General features: G+C 41.8%; 1 protein-coding gene across 4 annotated transcripts in view; it reads left to right on the top strand.

The window, feature by feature from the left end:
- PTPRG (protein tyrosine phosphatase receptor type G) overlaps positions 1 to 18,890 on the top strand; it is a 683,491-nt gene that overhangs the window by 368,443 nt on the left and 296,158 nt on the right. For all 4 annotated transcript variants that reach the window (XM_054978207.1, XM_054978205.1, XM_054978204.1 and 1 more), the window contains exon 4: positions 9,411 to 9,559. In XM_054978207.1, the coding sequence (XP_054834182.1) occupies positions 9,411 to 9,559 (149 nt within the window). The remainder of the gene's footprint in view (positions 1 to 9,410; positions 9,560 to 18,890) is intronic.

Raw genomic sequence — 18,890 nt, 5'->3', positions numbered from 1 at the left:
ATACCTTTAATGGCATACAAAATGTATTCTTCATTTGCCCTTCTGTTTGTTCAGAAAACCTGATAACGGACACAGACACTCAGCCTATCTTTTGCAGTGTATATAGATCTGTGCCTTTTCAGTTCATGTTCATATGTATGTGTGCAGGAAGAACAATGCACCTCTTTTTACCAGAGACTCCAGTCTTTCTTATGCAAGAGCTAATATGCTCAAAATGTTAGCTTTTGGAAGAGGTGTCAGAAGGTCACATTTGGCTGTAGGATGGCCTTCTAAATATTTATAAAAACATCTACATTCTTAAAAATCTAAACTTAATGGCTTTGTGCTGCAGTCAGAAACATCAGCATCTGCATAGGCCCTTTGCAGCAAAACCTTCTGCAGTAGAATTTTAATCAGCTGTCTACCTTCATTTGTGAGAGGGTGAGAGGGCATCTTGTTATGCCAGCGAGGGTTTTCTGGAAGCCCTAAGACATGCAGGGCCATGAGAACTGTGTTATGGAAGTTGCTCTCCCTCTTACTGAATGATTCAGGTAGCACAAGATTCTCCCCAACAGGAATGTTCAGCGTGTTTTTCTGAGCCCCTAAGCAATCTAAAATGAAGTCTGTGCTTTCTCTCACCTCTGCGGTGTGCATTGGACACTACTGGCATGTTTAATTTTTCCTCTCGCATTGGTGTGGGAGTTTTAATTGAGTGATTTCAGTCTAGCTGTAACTGAATGTTACTTCTGTGTTTTTTCTTTGTTTCCTGGCTGTTGTATATGTATATACTGTTTTATTTCTTGACTGTTTTCACTGTACCATAACCATGAACACAATTATCTGGGAATAGGCTGAAATTATTTCAGGGTGATGGCCCAGTTTTATACCTGATGTAAACACTGTATGCCCATAGGTGGCTCCTTTGTGCACAGCTAATCCACTGGCAGTACCCAGGGAGAGGAGTAGTACTGCACAAGATCTTCTCAGCTCCATAACAGAGGGTTGAAGCATTCAAGATGTTAGCAGTCAGACTCCCTCCTTATGCTAAGAGGGCTGTTGATGGATGGGATATCATAAACACTTTTTCCTCATATATCATGTCAAAGGTATTGCCCGGCCCAGAGTGGATGCCAGCTGGCGGGAGCCTGGAAAATTACCAGAGTGTGAATCAAAACAGCTGACTGACTGTTGCCCCTCCACGCCCCGGAGAGAAATGCATAACTTATAACAATGAGGCTCCCAGGAAACTCCTGACTCATCTTGCCAACAACTGATCTCATTTCCCCACACCCATCTATCCTAATCAAAGCTATTCAGCAAACCTGGTAGCTTTCCCCATCCAGTGCTAAAAGGGTCATCAAGCACTTCTCACACCCATAGTCCACTTTAGGAAGCCTCTTCTAACTCCATTGTCTACCTTTGGACAAACCATTAAGCCATTGTTTTGGGGGCAAAGACATCAGCTTGCCCAAGGGAGCGTTTCATCCTATAACTAGGCTTCCCAGCCATGTCTGTGTGTGTATGTTCTGGATCCATCCATGCACCCCTAAATCCATTTGGGCTTCTTCTCTTCTCCTTGTGAAACGCTGGTTGTTTTGTTGCTGCCTCTGTGAACCTCTGTCTTCAAGACTGGATCTATCACCTTCCTGAAACTACATTCTCCCCCTTTCCTCTCTGATTTTCTTAGTTAGCCTTGTATGTGTTCTGTGTATGATTTCAGTACATGTAGCCTTTTAATTTGCTTTTTAATTTAAAAAAGATCAAGTTGAACATCTGCCTGATTTATATGAGAGTTCCCTAAGTGAATAATCCCCATAAACATAGGTGGAGAATCCCAGTTACCCCCTCTCACATTCCTCCTTAAAGTTAATTCCCCCAACTAATTAAGGAGACCTTCTATTTGGGTAATAAAGATGCTCGTATATCATTGAATGGATCTCAGTGTTTTCTGGAAGTCAGCAGCAATTGTAAGAGGTGTGGCTGTACTTCAGTTGGATTAAAGCCAATAATCCCACCTCTCACACCCAAACAAGTACAGATTTCCATGTGTAGAGCTTGCATTTGGAAAGCTCATACAGGAGAGAGGAAGATAGATTTCTCCCAATTGCCTCTGTTTACTTGCACTCCCTCATGCCATATGGCATACCACTCAACAAATCCTCTGATCCACAATATTGGCTTTGAGTGGGGCTCAAAGAGGGCTTCCATGGGAAGACACTAAAAATCATTTCCACAAATTTATCCCATTCACAGAAAGCATTGGATCTAACCCAGTGTTTCTCACCCTGCTGGAACTAGAGAGTATATATAGGTGTTTTGATGTGTACCTGAGCTTGAGTATATATGTTGCACTGCTTAGTAAGAGAAGCTGTAAAATGAACAATTAGATGAACATTTCAGATTGTACATCCTCCTAATTATCCTTTTAATTATTCATCTAAAACAAGTAAAATGACCCTTGACAGAGCCATAAATGATTTAGAGATCATCAAATATTTATACAATGCAGCTGAATCCTGCTGTGCATTGTAACAGATTCACAGGAGTCTCCTTTCTTACGGGACTGGCCGTCAAGTATGTTGCGTTTTGAAAAGCCCCCTTAATCACCTCCCTGCCTTACCGTCCATCATACTTATACTGAGGCCCCTCCCTTCATCTCCTCACTCTAGTATAGACACTTCCCCGATAAAATGTCACATAAATCGCATCCCGATCCTAGCCCATGTTTTTAACATGTCATTTTGAACTCCATTTTGTTGCAGGCAAGGAAAGATTTTTCATTTTAGAAAGCTCACAGAAAGTGGCTTAGAAGAATAACTTTTACAATCCTGTGAAGACCCCTTGGCTATTTGTGTCTACCATTCCAGGAGGAAACATAGCAGTACACAAAGTATGCTGTAAAGTGTGGAGACATGCTCCCAAGCACTTTTCTTTAAATAATAAAATATGTTCTGAACTCAGGAGGATCAGGGATGCAGGTAGCCAAACAATGCTTAAGGACTGGTCTTGCTGCCATGTAACTGGTGGGAATGAGTAGCCACAGCCTGTGCCAGCCCTAGAACTGTTTTTATAAGCTGTTGCACAATATACTTTTGAGCCAAAGAGCCGTCTGGAAATTTATTCAAAAGTTCCCCCAAGAAGGTTCCAGATGTGCTTCTCCCCCCATCCCCATATTACACTTTAGCCAGGTTAAGTTCATGCATGAAGTTATATAGAAAATTGAATTGGGCCCATCAATTTCAGGGGGACTGACACATCCAGAACAAGGTAAAGGATTGAAGCCCAACTTTTTGACTCTCACTATTGCACAGAACTTGAAAATCACTCAGTGGAGTCTCTAAAGGGTTCTAGGTCTGAGAAGCTTTCCTGCTGCATGTGTCAATTTTGTGAGGTTGTTTTCTTTCTAAAGCACCCTGCCAAAGCATATGCTCTGTCCTGTAGATTTGTTGATTACACAGCTGGATAATTCAAATGTATGAGAAAATCTCTTTGAATTAAGAGTGGTGGAAATTCATGCAAAGTGCCCTTTGATATTGCCACAGAGGCACTACGGCTTTTTATCTCTGCCTGTTAATGCAGCTAGCTGCTATTAATGAAAATCAGCTTGCTCACAGGAGAGATAAAATCAGATAAAAATCATGTCAGTGAATGGTCGCTTGAAATAGATTCATTTTGCACAATAGGCCTTGATTCACTAGTACGTTTCAAGCACCTGAGTAGTCCTACTCTCAGCAACAGACCTGCTTGGCAAGACTTGGAGTGACTAAATTTATTTTATTTCTAAAAAGAAAAAATTAAAAAAACCAAGCTTCATACAAAATAGAAATAAAAATATGACAATAATGGCAGATCTACATTAAGTATCTATAAAGGGTTTCAAAATACTTAAAAATAAGTCCATATTAAAAAATGTACGAAAAAGGCCATATACCATATGTTCAAATATTGATAAGGTTGTAAGGTTAAGTGGTTGGGTTGCAAATCAGCATTCTGCTGGTTCAAATCCCGCTACTGCCATGAACTCAGTAGGTGGCCTTGGGTAGTCCATTCCTCCCAGCCCCTGTTAGCTAGTTGTATTGTGGGGATGATAATAACACTGACTTTGTTCATTGCTCTGAGTGAGACACTAATCTGTCTAGAATCTGTTTAGAAGAACAGTATTTAAACGGAGTTATTATTATTACTTGTGAACTTAAGCGGTAGCCCTAAAATATCTGTACAGCATAATTCAAGCGTCTGACCACATTTGGGAGTTTATCTATAGAAAGAATTCCCTTCACTACCCTTGAACAGGATCATGATCGTTTAAATGATCATCATTGCCTGTTAGAGATGAGCACGGAATGAAAAAACCGAACCGCTCTGTTCGTGGTTCATTAATTTCCATGGAACACGGAACACGAACTTAACAAACTCACCCAATTTCCGAACCAGTTTGAGGTTTGGGAGGGAATACTGGGGGGGGGGAGGAAAAAAGCACCATTTCTCCAAACACCTCCCCAATCAGTAAGAAAAACAGGAAAGCAAGAGAAAAGAAAAGAGGCTTTTCAGCCCCTTTTCCAGAAGCCAGAAGTGCAGGGCAAAGATCCAATCCCAACACCACAGCCAGTCACCAAGCCACCAAGCTCTCCTCCCTCTCCCACTCTAGAGAAACAAACCAGGAATCACACGGCTTCCCCTATTTATGGAAAACACCAAGAGATTGAACAACACAGGAGCACTCTGGTTGGCAGAAAAACCTGTCTAACATGGTTTTGGAAGGAAGAGATTGGTGTTACCATGGCTGCTGAAGGCCCATCTCCTCAGTTGCCTTAGAGATTCTAACCCTCTCCCCCTTTTCCTGGCTGGATAGGCCAGAGTGGGAGCTCTCTAGTTGGCAGGGACAGCTGCCAATCAAGCCTGGAGGCCTCAGATTGGGGGCAAGCTAAAGACTGCCACCATTGCCTGGGCAAGGGAGTATTTGGTGCCAAAAGTGTCCGAACTGGCAAGGGAACGGTAAGAAAAGTTCATTTTGTTTGGGAAAATGTGGTTCCACGGAACGTGTGGTTCTTTGACTACGAACCGGCCATTCTTTACGGAATTTTTTTCTGTAGTTCGTTTTGTGCCCATCTCTATTGTCTGTATATTTTCTGTATATTCCATCTCTAGAAAATAGGTATTGGGCCAGCGGAGGCTTAAGGGGGGGGAATAAAATCCCTAAAACTTCCACAACAGCCTTTTGAAGTGATTCCTTACATATAAATTACACACACACATATGAGAGACAGAACAATAAATATTTATTTATTATTTAATGTCTCACTTTTCCAGAATAGCTTTGTTCAGAGTAGCTAATATTAAGATCAGATAATGGAACTTTAATTCCCTTTCGAAACTTAACAAAGTAGGCATACAAGAGGTAGAGTAGAATAACAACAATATAACTTTCCCCCAAAAGCCAAGATATTTTTTTTAAAGAGATCTTTGCCTGGATCTTAAATTCTAGTAAGAAGATACTAGAAGGGATTCTTGGGAAAGAAGCTATTCTCGAGGCACAGTGCTGCTGTTCAAAAGGCCTCTCCTTTGACTCTCCGACAAAAACGGTATTATAAAGGTTTTAAAACAGGACAAATGGGGACTGATGAGAAATTTTGGGGAAAATTCCCTCACTTTCTCATTTCTGATACCCTCCTCTGATTTCTGATATCCACCCCTTTACTCCCACTGCTACCTCCTCTTTCTATCTTCCCATCTTTTTCTTTCCATACCTTCCCCCCTTATCCACAGCACTGGTCCCCATCTCCCCCTTGCTATCCCTCTTTCACTAGTCTGTCCTCCCCACCACCGCCTCCCACTCCTTATCACTCTGCCCATTACATTTCCCTGCTCGCTGCTCTGCCTGCTCACCCATCCTCTCGCCCTTTGTTTGGTGGTCTGGACACTTGCCAGGCAGCCCCCACCCCCAAGCTGCCACCTGCTTTGTGTAGTGTGGGGAGGCAATGGCCCCTTTTCCTGCCCTCTTTCTTGCCACTCTGCCATTAAATCTACCTGCCCCCCACCACTGTGCCTGTCCCCTTCCCTTACACACCTGTAGTACTGCTCCCTTCACAGTAAAGCAGCAACTCCAATAGAGGAGCATTGTATGAAGATGTGTATAGAAATGCGCCTCTGTTATGGGGGATTTAAACCCCCTTTCTGCCTTTTGGATTTTTCTGTAATTCAGGGGGGTCCCCTGACTTTACTGGAAAAGATCCTTTTCATCTACTTGGCCTAGGCCTAGGGTTGCCAGGTCCCCCAGGCTCAAACCAGGGAACAAGAGGGCATGGGAAGTGGGGGGGGGGCAATCTGGAGACTTATCTCTGGACTGCTTCTGCATTGTGCCTGGAATGACATAATTCCTTGCACAACAAGGGGCTGATTGGGTAAAAATCAGTCCCCCAAAATTGGCCCCCAATGCTAGATTGGGAGCTGATTTTTACCCAATCAGCCCTGGCACAACCCCATGCTTCTGCATTGCACTGGGAATAATATCATTCCTGGCATGACCCAGAAACAATCTGGAGCATGAGACAGTGACAGGGTTTTTTAAAAACCTATCTGCATACCTTTCCCCCTCCTGGCCAGGTGACAAGTAGCAAGCAGAGACTGGGAGTGGGGGATCCCCTGTCCCCATCGGGGGGATCAGATCCCTAACATGGCCCTGATCTGTGAACTTAAGTGTCTACAGATGGGGCCATGTTGATTATTAAATATGTTTATAAAAAGAAATACAGTTGAGAAAAGGCATTTTGGGGGGAAAACAGGTTTAGACTAATTACCATTGGCTGAAGAAGATGCAGTTCTTGGAGAAGACTGGCTATTACTTGATTTGGCCTTGATAAGCTGACCAGGTGAGCTGCAAGCATGATTAGTTGGAGACTGAAAAAAAGATTCCATATTTGCTTCAGCAGTTAGAGACAGTTTTTGACATTTCAGAGGAAAGACCTGGAAAAGCCTGGGGATGGAAGCAGCCAAGGAAAGCATGTGCATGTAGATATAAAATAATACAGTTACTAAAATATCCATGTGGTTGAGCAACCCTAATTTCTCCTTCCTCTGCCAGTTCAAGAAACAAAGCTTTGAGGGCTCTGATCACTTCAAAGCTAGAAGAGACATGGAAAGGTATGGGTGAGGATTAGGACTGAGGGGAAAGAGCTTCTTCCTCTAGCTCTAATTAATCATACCCCCAGGACTTCTTAAATTGTGAAAGTCCAAAGCCATGAAAGTTTATAGTATGCTGGAGTAGGGTAAAATTAGGGTTGTGGGATGTCCCATAATGCATAAAACGGCTGAGATGAAAAATGCTCCTGTCATTGGTTTAATCACAGTTACCTTGGACTAGTTGAAGAGGAAGCTACTCAGAACTCAGCATTGCTCTACTATTGTGCTATGTGGAGGGAACTTCCTAATTGTATGTTTCACATACAACTTGTAAACAGAATAATAATTCAGGAGAAGAATACAGCATATGCTCATTAAGGGAAGATAGCGGCAGATAAATCGATATCCGTTCTTGACTGTTCAGATGTAATGTACAGCGCTTGCTGCAGCAGAAATGATTTAGTTCTGAGCCAGTCTGGAATGTTGTAGAACTTATTACAGAAAAAGTGCTGGCGTATTTTGATGAAAGGCAGGTTTTCAAACTGAAGGAAGATAACCAGCTGAGGTTCTGCAGGATCAATCTTCAAGATCATTTTATTTGATATCATCATTTTGCAACTTTGGCAGCAGAAATTAGTGTGTAAATGAAATCTGCCAAAACCTCAAAGCTTGGAGGATTTATCGATAGAGGAGAATATTTGAGAATTATGTGGGTTGAAATTGAACAATTGTATACACTGGAGTGAAGACATTCAGCTGAACAACATGAAGTGTAAGGTTAGGCACTTGGAGACTCATTGTCTGGAATGACAGAAGAAAAAATACATTGTGGTCAGTCTCAAGATGCCAAAGAATTGCCAATTTGACACAGCTGTTAAAAAAAAAGACACATGCCATTTCTGAAGGACTCAGAAGAGATGAAGAGGCCTTTTAGAAGAAGCAGGAAAACACTTACCTTCCTTTGAAAGTGCTCTGTGCTGGTCTCATTTGGAATACGGAGTCCATTATTGGCAGCTCTAGCTCTTAGAGCAAACAGCTATTAGACTGATGAAAGGTATCACCTCTCCATGACAATAGTAATTTTAAAAACTGTCCGCTAAAGTTCAGTGACACTGTTTGTTAGACTAACATAGGATTCCACAGCCATAGAATGAATTGTAAGGAAAGATTAGTATATGAAGAAATGTATTCCAGTGTTGGAAAGCAGAAGCCAAACTTAATGTTAGATGTCTATTAACTTTATTCTGTGCATACTGGTTTAAACATGCTTTTGAAGTATTGTACCTGAGCTATTGATGCAGTAGAATGTTCTGGTAGGCTGGACTGTTACCACTTCAGACTGTGGGTGAATGGAGTCATATGCTTAGTGCTGCTCCATATAAAACTCCCTGAAAATTAAAAATCATTGCAGTATGTTGGATGAGGTTCACCTCTCCTCTCTTCTTCTTTTTCTTGTTTTATTTATTGATCCCCCTCCCCCCCCCCCCGCACTTCAGGTTAGGGCTAGGGAAGAGGGTGAGTTTATGGGAGGGAAAGTTTGTTTAATAGTGTTGTATGTTATATATTTTTAAAAGAATAATAAACTGTAAATTTTAAAAATGTAACAATGCATAATTCATAACATGAAACTACCTTTGATTGCATGTTTCTAAGTATACTGCAAAAGACATTTGTAAGCAGGTAATACTGGGGAAGTCCTACCATCAGGTAGGCTGGACACCTTTAAGGGATGGCATATTGTCAATTGCTTAATTTATCATATATTTATTACATTTGATCGGGCGAAAGGTGACTTTTGAGTGGGGTTGGTGTCAAAATGTCTTGGCTAGCACTGGTACAGTGAATGATTGTTTCTTTTCCTTACTCTGTGGATGTCTGTCACAAGTTTTGTTGGAGAAGAGAATAAAATCTGCACGTGTTAGGTTTGAAAAACCGACGTAGCAATTCTTGGAAATAATGTTAATTGAACAAAATAAGATTGGATTGATTTGCCTATCTAACAATCGTATCCGGTTTTACCTGCTGAAGTGAAATCCTATCCTTGCCAAGTGGGTGACCCACGTGTGATCCCTTTACTACACAAGAACTAGTTTTACTAGCTTCTAGTTTGATAAATGTCTGTCAAAATGGCCAGTACTCCTGTGTTTAGGAGCATTATGTATAGACATTAGGGAACAAATGTCATCTTGGACTCAGTAAGGACCAATCAACCATTGTCCCAGTGAAAACAATTACAGCAGACCTTCTATAACCTCTAGGACCAAAATATTTTCAGCTGTATTCTCTCTCTCCCCCCCCCTTTTTTTCTACAGTTGCTATCCTTCTAAAGGATGACTATTTTATCAGTGGTGCAGGGCTACCAGGCAGATTCAAAGCAGAGAAAGTTGAGTTTCACTGGGGCCAGAGTAACGGATCAGCCGGCTCAGAGCACAGCATCAATGGGAGGCGATTCCCAGTTGAGGTTAGTGGAAAGATTCCCCATGGTTTTATGGGGATAAACGTATTTCTTTCGTATGAATTTCAACATAAAGTTGTGGTGTGTTTCATGGCGTGTGTACCTTGTTGTTTTCTAAATGGTTTCTCTCCATTTCTAGTGTTTACTGAAGATTTTATTTGCTGTTCTGAAGTTACACTCAAAGATGAATGAAGATATATAGAACTACTGTTGACTGCTTGGCTTGCAATTATATGTCCAACATACTAGCCCAGGTCTCCCCTATTTGCGCCTATGGGCCACTTGCAAATTCTGACACAGAGTGGTGGGAGCAACCACAAAATAGCTGTCACAGGTGCTGGACCGAACCACAAAATTACAGGGAGTGAGGTTAAGCATAACTTTAATAATAACTCCAGTATTTCAGGCAGAAACTCTGCTTAACAGGATGCCGTTTTAAATGAACATATTGTTTTAAAACTCTTTTCTTAAAGACAGCTTATCTTCAGTCTCACAGTGCTGTGGTGGCAGCTGTTGCCAAAGCGATGTTTTTAAAAATCTGCAAAGCTGATCAGATCTCCCCTGGCCAATCAAAAGCCTTGCTGGGCAAAAGCCCCACCAGGCCCCACTCACGTTCTAAAAACATCTGCTGGGTGCCAGAAAAGGGGTCAGTGGGTGCCATGGTGCACATGGGTACCATGCAGGGGACCCCTGTGCTAGCTGATAGAACACAGATAATAGCCTAGCTTTCATGCCCAAGAGAAGGGAGATAGGAAGCACTGCTCTGGATCCCCTTGTTTCTGGAAGCTAGAGAATTAGGCGGCAGGGGGTTACTATAGCAGAACGGCTTTCTTAACCTCCTTGTGCCTCTTCCATCCACTTGTGCCACAGATCCATTTTAAACGACCTGGGGAATCCTAAACATTTATATATAAATTAGCTGTATTTTAAAATGTGGGCTTATTTTTTTAAAAAGGAAACTACATCTTTAAAATTAAAGTACAAATAATGGGAAAAGGACACCTTTTCTCCCCTGAAAGCTTATGCCACAATAAATTAATTGGCCTTTAATTGCCACAGGACTCTTTGTTGTTTTAATGGGAGCACAAGGTTGATAGTAAATTTATGCAGTTTATGCTTTAAGCAATGGGGGAATCCATACCTTAGAAGGCGTGGCAGATCTCTAGACATAAACCATAGCAACAGCAGGACTCTGACTTTCTTGCTAAAAGGGGCTAAAATGGTCAAGATCAAATACTATCATGAGACAATACCATGAATTGGATGCTTCATTACCTTGATGATTCGCTTATCCTGTGCTTATGGAGTGGCAGATTTCTGGATAATCTTATGAGCATAGACTGTACAGGGTTTTGGAAGGGTAAACCTGCTCTTGCTGTCCCCATGCCATCTCTGTTCTCTACTTGCATTTAAAACATTGTATTTCATTTTTATATAAGTTTTACCATGCTTCTTGATTCTCTGTCTAAACAGGCTTTCATGGCAGTCTTTGACTGAAGTGTCAAGCTACATCAGCCTTGCCAGACAGAAAAGCAAATTCCTGTTTAGAGCCTGCCAGTATGTATTTTCCATGTTATAACCTATTCAAAAAGTGCAGTCCTGTCTTGTCCTGCACTAATTTCAGGGTTGGTGCTGCATTCAGATTTGAGGTCTTCAACTGGAACTGAGCTGTAATCAGGGGTCATGGTGCCTGCTGACACTTTTCTTGGTGCTCACCAAATGTTTTTAGGAAGTGTTGGGCCTTTTTTTCTAGCAGGTCTTCTGATTGGCCATTAGATATCTGACTGACCATCTACATTTTGAAACAGGTACTTCGGCATCACCTGCCACCTTAGCACAAAGATCTTCACTGTGTGACTGCAAGTAAGCTGTGTGTATGAAAGAAAATATTTTTCAACAATATGTTCATTTTCAAAGGCACCCTGTTAAAGATTGCTTATGCCTGAAATGTTGAGTAACCTCAGTCCCTGACCTTTTGTGGTTGGCTCCACCTTCCATGGCAGCCATTTTGTTGTTTCCACTGTCCTGTGGCTGAATTCCAAAGGTGCCTGCAGGTTCAAAAGGCTGAGGACTTTTGATCTAGATGGAAGAACTTTGTTTTATTTTGCTAACAATCATTCCATGTGTATATAATTGTGCGAGAGCAAAGTATCATTGGCTGTTCATAATGAGATTCTAGTTTGGTTTAGTAAAACAATGAGTAGAAACCCTGGACTATACTGAATAACTCATAATTGCCTATTCTTATTTGCATACCTAAGGATCATTAATGTCTGTTTTTAAAAATATTTCTACCTTGGCTCTCTGTCACTGTATCTACATACACTAAATAGAAATAAAACAAAGTATCAGGGCACAGTAAAAATAACAATTAAAACATCAACCATAAAAAATAGGGAGCAGAATAAACTGTAAATGACCCAAAATCTCCATTATAGGAGCCTTTACAAAAACTATAGCCTAAAATGATGAACCACAACATTAATTAATATTAAACCACTACAAGAAGTCTGTAGTGCTTTCAAAAATAAGAATGAGTTCACATGGCACCCAAGAATATAGATAAGCCAGTTTCTCTTGGTGAAGGGCATCTGTCCTGTTTCTAGTTCATACCTACTTGTTCTCAGACAGGGTGAACATTCAGGTATCTGGCTTCATGTAGGCCGTATGTCTACATCAGCAATTCAAATTGAGCCCAGAACCAATGGGAAGCATTTTAAACAATCAAGATATTTATCCTCTAAGTAAACCTGTTATCATTTAGCTGGTTTGATGTAGGTGTTAAACACCTACATGTGGAGAACGTGATAGAACACTGTAGACCTCATATTTGAAATATCAGGGAGTTGAACAGCTGTTGTCTACCACCACCTTCTGGAACTAATTGGCCAGGTAGGACTTGGAACCATTAGGTGCAGTGCCCCAGTAAACACTTAGAATCATAAAGCTGGAAGAACATCTAGTCCGACCCACTGCCCAATGCAGGAACAGCCTAAAGTATCCCCGACAAGTATTCGTCCAGCCACTTCCTGAAGACTGCCAATGAGGGAGAACTCACCCCTCGGCAGCTGATTCCAATGCTGAATTACTCTTAATGTAAAGAAGTTTTTTCTAATGTCCAGCCGGTACCTTTGCTCCTGTAGTTTAAACCCATTCTTTCGAGTCCTATCTTCTGTTGCCAACAGGAACAGCTCCCTTCCCTCTAGATAATCTATGTTTTTCAAGAAAACCTGGAATTGTACAAACATACCCAGTATTTTATGTTGTTGTTTTTGAGCGTTTCCTTTTCCACAGCACAACATAAAGACAGGCAGGTTGTTGGGCTTTGTTCCCAGAATGCATTATTAGGGTGATCTAAATGGGGGTATGGAACTATAGGGAAAACAGGAACGATATAAAGCACAAATAGGAATAATTAATCCCAATTAAAATCGTTGCTTGGTGAGAAATTACTCTATTTTGTAATCCCAGAATTGAAACTTTTGATAAGAATTCTTTAAGAAAGGTGTCCTTTGCTCATTATGATATTGGGCGTACTTAGCAGCACCTCACAGAATTGAGCCCCATGTGCTTTATATATAAGGGCTGTCTGTGTCTGCAATTCCAGCATTTAATCTGTAATGTTAATTGCAGAGCAACTTGCAAGGGCTTGTTGCAATGCTAATTACCTGACAATGGAGCCTCAGTGCCAAACGAAAGGCCTTGCCACATGCTAGAGGCTAGATTTTGAGGAAGCTTATAAAAAGAAAACAGAGGCAGCAGGGATGGCCTGCTGATTTGAGATGGCCCAAAGACACAGGTCAAACATTGGTGGAGTACTCACAAGGACTTTGTCGTCCAGTTTTGGCAGGACTCTGCTAGCACTTGAAAGCAAAATGTTCTCAGAACCTAATTGAGAAACCAGATGTGGATGGAACACAGCCTGCATTAGTTCCAAACACTATCCCACTGGGGGAAGCAGATGAATCTGCTTCATTTGCAGAGTTTGCTCTGTAAACACAGAAATTGTATGTGCGTTTGCAGCAAAACAAAATGTGTGTAGTTTAGTCTTTTTGTCAGGCTCACGGAATACCATCACTAATAGGAAATGTCAGATGTAAGACAGAACCTTATTGTTTGACCCTGCTGTTTGTATTTTTATTATCACAACTAATGTGTCAGATGGTAAGGCAGTGTGAGTTAATTGGTTTCCTTCGCTGGAGCCCATCTGGATCATATTTTTGAGAGTGATTTATTTGTTAAATTAGGGGATAGGATATATGAGAACATCTTTTTGATTGCATTCTCTAAAGACACATTGGATCAAAGGCACTGCGCTTATCTGATTGTTGTTACCCTGTTTTCTTTCTTTTTTAAAGCATGGGTCTCGTGCACATGTTGTGCTATTCTATGTTTCCCAGAGGGAAAGAGATTTAAAAGTAAATATGAAGCTTATTACACCCTTTCCTTCCAAATCTGAAAACATTTCAGAATCAATAGAGATATCCTTGTATACACACATGAGAAAAGCTATCTTCCTTTTTATTCCCGAGTCCTTTTCTCCCTCCAGCTTTCCTTCATTCCCTTTCATTCCCATTCTGCAGACTGTTTTGCAAAGTGAGGAGGCCAATATAGGCTTTGGCACCACCTTCTGTTTCACACATATGGGGTATGACTCTGCTTCTTGCAGCACACATTTGGGGTGGTACTCGCCAGGTCCTCTCAAAATTTCAAAGATGCCCATATGCTCAAAAAGCCACCAACAAGGAGCGGGTAGAAAGACGTGGAAGATTGCATTCAGGAAGGGAAGTACAATGGGGAACAGAAAAAACATGCGTTGCTTGTCTTGAAAAGGAGGAGACCATGCTTTTGTGCTCATGTTTCTGGAAGAAGGTTCTAGAGGGGAACCAGCTACAAAAATGCAGGGCTTGAGACACCTGTCTTGTATAGCTAGATTTACCTGAGCTTCAGTGGGGAGCCCTGCTGTTGGCTAAGTTGTTGGGAACTAGGATCTATGATGGCATTGGACCAAGTACAAAATTACACCTGTAGCCCCCTGCATTCTACCTCAGAGCTGATCAGACCCTAGAGCCAGACTGAGGGCCCATGGGTCTTATAAACAGCCCTGGCAAGAAGACTTTTAAATGAAATAAAGCTTTATTGAGAACATTTATGCATCTTAGGCTAACCTCATTCATGCTCTCACACTAAATCCAAGCTTTATGTTGGCCAGACGTATTTGTGTGTTCAGGTTGCTGAAGCAGGAGAGCTGTGTTGATGATTGACAGTAGAACTCTGCTCTGGTCTATCCTTTGTAGGACTGATGATGTCCTAGTATCTCTGGCTTTTCTCTGTTCTTTCTTCACCTCTTTAAACCTTCTCCGTTAGCCTTCAGAATGTGAGTACACTTAGTTCTTACTTGGTACCAAATGTTTCTTGTTGATAATTTTCTTGACTTTCGTTTGGCTCATCAGCTCTAATCAGGGCCGGCGCCACCATTGAGGTGGTGAGGTGGGTGCTGAGGCACCGGAGGGGGCGCCAGAGGGGATGCCGGGGGTGGAGCGTGTGCCACGGAGCTGGCGTGCTCGGCCCGCAGCTGCTGCAGCCAGCCAGCCCCGCACCGCCACTGCCACCACCAACACACGCTGCCGGCCGGGTGCAGCAGCCGCGGGCCAGACATGGCAGGCATTCGGGGGTGGTGTGCGGAACCTCCCCAGCCACCTGGCGGCCAATAGGGCTTGCTTGCTGCGTGATGACGTCATCACGTAGTGCCATCATTACGCAGTCCAGGGGGGGCGCATGCGCATGTAGGGGCAGCCGCAGGCGCCAGAAAACCTGGTGCCTCCCCTGGCTCTAATCATCTTTGGCTATTTCAGGGATGTTCCTGCTTATTTTGCCATTCTGGGTGGGGCAGGAGGGAGGATAGGCTTGACTCTACAGAGCGGTTCAAGCACAGCACATGTATTATACCTAGGGTTGCCAGGTTTTCCTGGCAACCATTGGGAGAGGTGCAGCAAGTACCTTTTATTCCTTGCACCTGCACCTCTATATCCTGCTGCGATAACATCACTTCCAGAAGTGATGTCATTATGGGTGCGTGGAAGAGCAGGCACATTTCATACCAGTCCTGGCACAAAGCACACATGTGCTTTCAGCCCCATGCAACAGTTTTACTTCTGGAAGTGATGTCATCATGGTGGGATGCAGAGGTGGGTGCACATGTTTGCATGGGATGCCTGCCAGTGATAGGCGATCTCTGAGCGGCTTGCCTCCTGCCACCAATTATCAGCAATTGGTAGGCAGAAGGTTAAACCAATGGGAGTTTGCCTGCCACTGATGGGCACCTGGTAACCCTAGTTATACTGAACAAGCTGTGTTAGGGCCAGATTGTGGTGTCCTTGAACTTCAACCTACTTGTAGCTTTTCACACATTCTTGCAAGCATTCTCTGTTTTAAACATGGAAATTAGCTGTTTTCTTGGCCCGGCAGATTTAGAAGCAAACGTATAAGCATTTGATCTACTAGTAACCGGTATTAGACCACCAGTCTATATTCCATGTCTCACAAAAGTGCAAGATCTGGCTTCCTATGGGTAGGTTTGGATTTTTGTAAAGGCAGTCAGAAATGTCCAAAAGTGATCCTAAGGAAGAAGAGGAGAAGGGCATGCACCAGGTGAGGCAACAGGGTAACATTTACTCAGAATGATAAAATCACCAGTGGCAGACCTGATTTACAAAGGCCAGGAGGTAATAATAACATTCGATAATAATAACGTTTGATTTATATACTGCCCTTCAGCGCAACTTAACACCCATTCAGAGTGGTTTACAAAGTATGTCATTATTATCCCCACAACAAACAAACACCCTGTGAGGTGGGTGGGGCTGAGAGAGCTCCTAGAAGCTTTGACTGACTCAAGGTCACCCAGCCATCTTCAAGTGGAGGAGTGGAATCAAACTCGGTTCTCCAGATTAGAGTCCTTTGCTCTTAACCATTTCACCAAACTGGTCAATGATGGCTTTACCTGGGCTTATGTTTGAATTACCGTGGAAGATTACATTGTGATGAAAAACTTGAAAACTTGAAAACTTGGGTCCTTGGTCATGAGAAGTTCTGGAAGATCAAATAAAGGAGCCTTGGTTAATGTTCTTCTACAGGCCAGTCATCTTCCTCTTGAAAATACCTAGGGAAATGTCTATCTTGCCTTAATTGGGAGACCCTGCCTTAATAAGCTGGATGGATTTGGTTCAGGCCTCTAACTTCAGAAGGCCAGAGGAACTCGGGGTGCAAAGAGACAGAGGTCTCGAGGGGCCCTCCACTTAACAATGTATTTTCTTGCTGCTCCAGCAAAAGAATATTTGTAAAGGAAAGATCCAGTAAGTACAATCATCATCATATAGGCAAGACCCCTCCATTAGTAGAACCTACCATTTCTGCCACAGAATGGCTACAATTGTGCTCATTGCTTGTTCGTTCTTATGCAAGAGGCTGATTATGTCTGTGAAGAGCAGAAATCAGAAGAGTGATTTCAATCATGGCTGTGTTAATTTGATGTGAGCTTTCAGCTGTTTATGAGCTTTCGTCTTAATGGTTCTAATTGTCAGTTATAATGTGAACACCATTATACAATAATGTACAGTAATTTACTTAGTAAATGAGAATCTTGTTCCAAGGACCATACTGCTGCATGCCATAGAGACTTCATCCCGTTCATGCTCTGAATTAGCATGCTCGTAGCATTTGGGCTAGGCTCTCTAACAGGGACCTCCCTCAAAATGGCTTCTGAAACAGCACTTGAAATTTCACCTAGGCAAAGAAGTGCAGGGCTTTTTAGATTTTCCTTCTGCATCATTGTTAATTGAATTATGAAAAGCTCTCAGAAAAGCTGTATATATAAAACTTTTTAAGGTTTCCCACCTTTTTTAATAACAAGCAATAGCATTCCAAATTTATCAGCAGATGAATTTCTTGTTTTTCAGTAAATATGCTGGATGTATATATTCTTTTTGTTAATATTGCTCGTTACATTGGCTTGAACCTTTAATGGTTTTCCTTGCATGTTTGCTTAGACCCTCTGTGTCATCGACAACAAAAATCACTCCTGCATATGCAGAACCAGGCATAGATAGCTTTTATTGGACCATTTGTAGTTTATTTTGATTGTAAGGTTTTTAAGCCTGCATCTGACTTACCTTGTGAGACCAGAACAGTATTGACAACTTGATGTATGACATGTTGAGTTGCCTGTAACTACACGTCATCATATGAGTTCACAGGTAAGCCTATAGTGAGTCAAGCCTTCAGTGTTTTAAGTCCAGAAACATCTGGCAAGCCGATCTGCAAAGAATGAATGTTTTGCAATAGTTGAAAAGTGATGTACTGTTTCTAAAGGCTGTCTACGCATAATAATTGTTGTTGGATGCATTGGGGTGGATCCAGGGGTGAGTGAGGCCTCTGTTGGTCCCTTGACTTAGCCAAAGGAAGTCATTTAATCTTTAGTCTTTCTGTGCATGTAGCTCTTCTGCCTTATTACGGAAAAAACAGTGTTTGATGGATTTGTATTTACTTTCTCCACAAGTGTTATCCATTTGGGAGATGTTAGATTACATACTTTTTGAACCAAGTACTGGTTTCGAGGTAGTGCCATCTAATGGAAGATACAAGCTTACTTAATTTAAGGATGGATTCATATATTCAGTTTCAGCTGCTACTTGGTGAGTGACATAATCCAACCCATTTTAGGCATGTTACCCAATAACTTCACTCTTGTCATAAAAAATAAAACATTTGTTGATTGAGGATACAGCAATTCACTGATCCTTCATAAGTAACTTAATAATGACCATCAATTCCATATTTCTATATTATATATGGCTGAGTCCACTCATCTTTCATTCAGTGGCTAAAAGGTAATTAAGTTCACTTGATTTCTCAGCTTTCCTCTATCATACCCTTTTCCACTTCTGGTAATTGTGTATTGGGCTTGCCTTCATAAATTATTTGATATGGGCTAATTTTATTTATTTTATGTTGTTTATATTCCGCCTTTCTTACTGAGATTCAAGGCAGATTACACAGTATAAGTGAATAGAAGCACTGATGGGGACATTCAATAAACAATGGAGACATTGCCATACTTTTGAGGAAAGCCCGTTTGCCTGCATTTCCCATCATTTGTGCTTCTAAGGCTCTGGTGACTTCGAGCTGGTCCTCGTGTAATTGTCCTTTTCCGAGAGGCTCCAATCAGAGCTAATGCACTTTCCCACTTGTGACTGTCTTTTGCGTTACTCATCGTGTGACTAGGGAATTGGCTGAATCTTTAATTAATGACTTTATTGCAATAAAGGTTCCATTTTGG

Source organism: Eublepharis macularius, chromosome 4 (assembly GCF_028583425.1).
Source record: "Eublepharis macularius isolate TG4126 chromosome 4, MPM_Emac_v1.0, whole genome shotgun sequence".
Classification (NCBI taxonomy): domain Eukaryota; kingdom Metazoa; phylum Chordata; class Lepidosauria; order Squamata; family Eublepharidae; genus Eublepharis; species Eublepharis macularius.
This window is presented reverse-complemented; position numbering and strand designations above follow the sequence as displayed.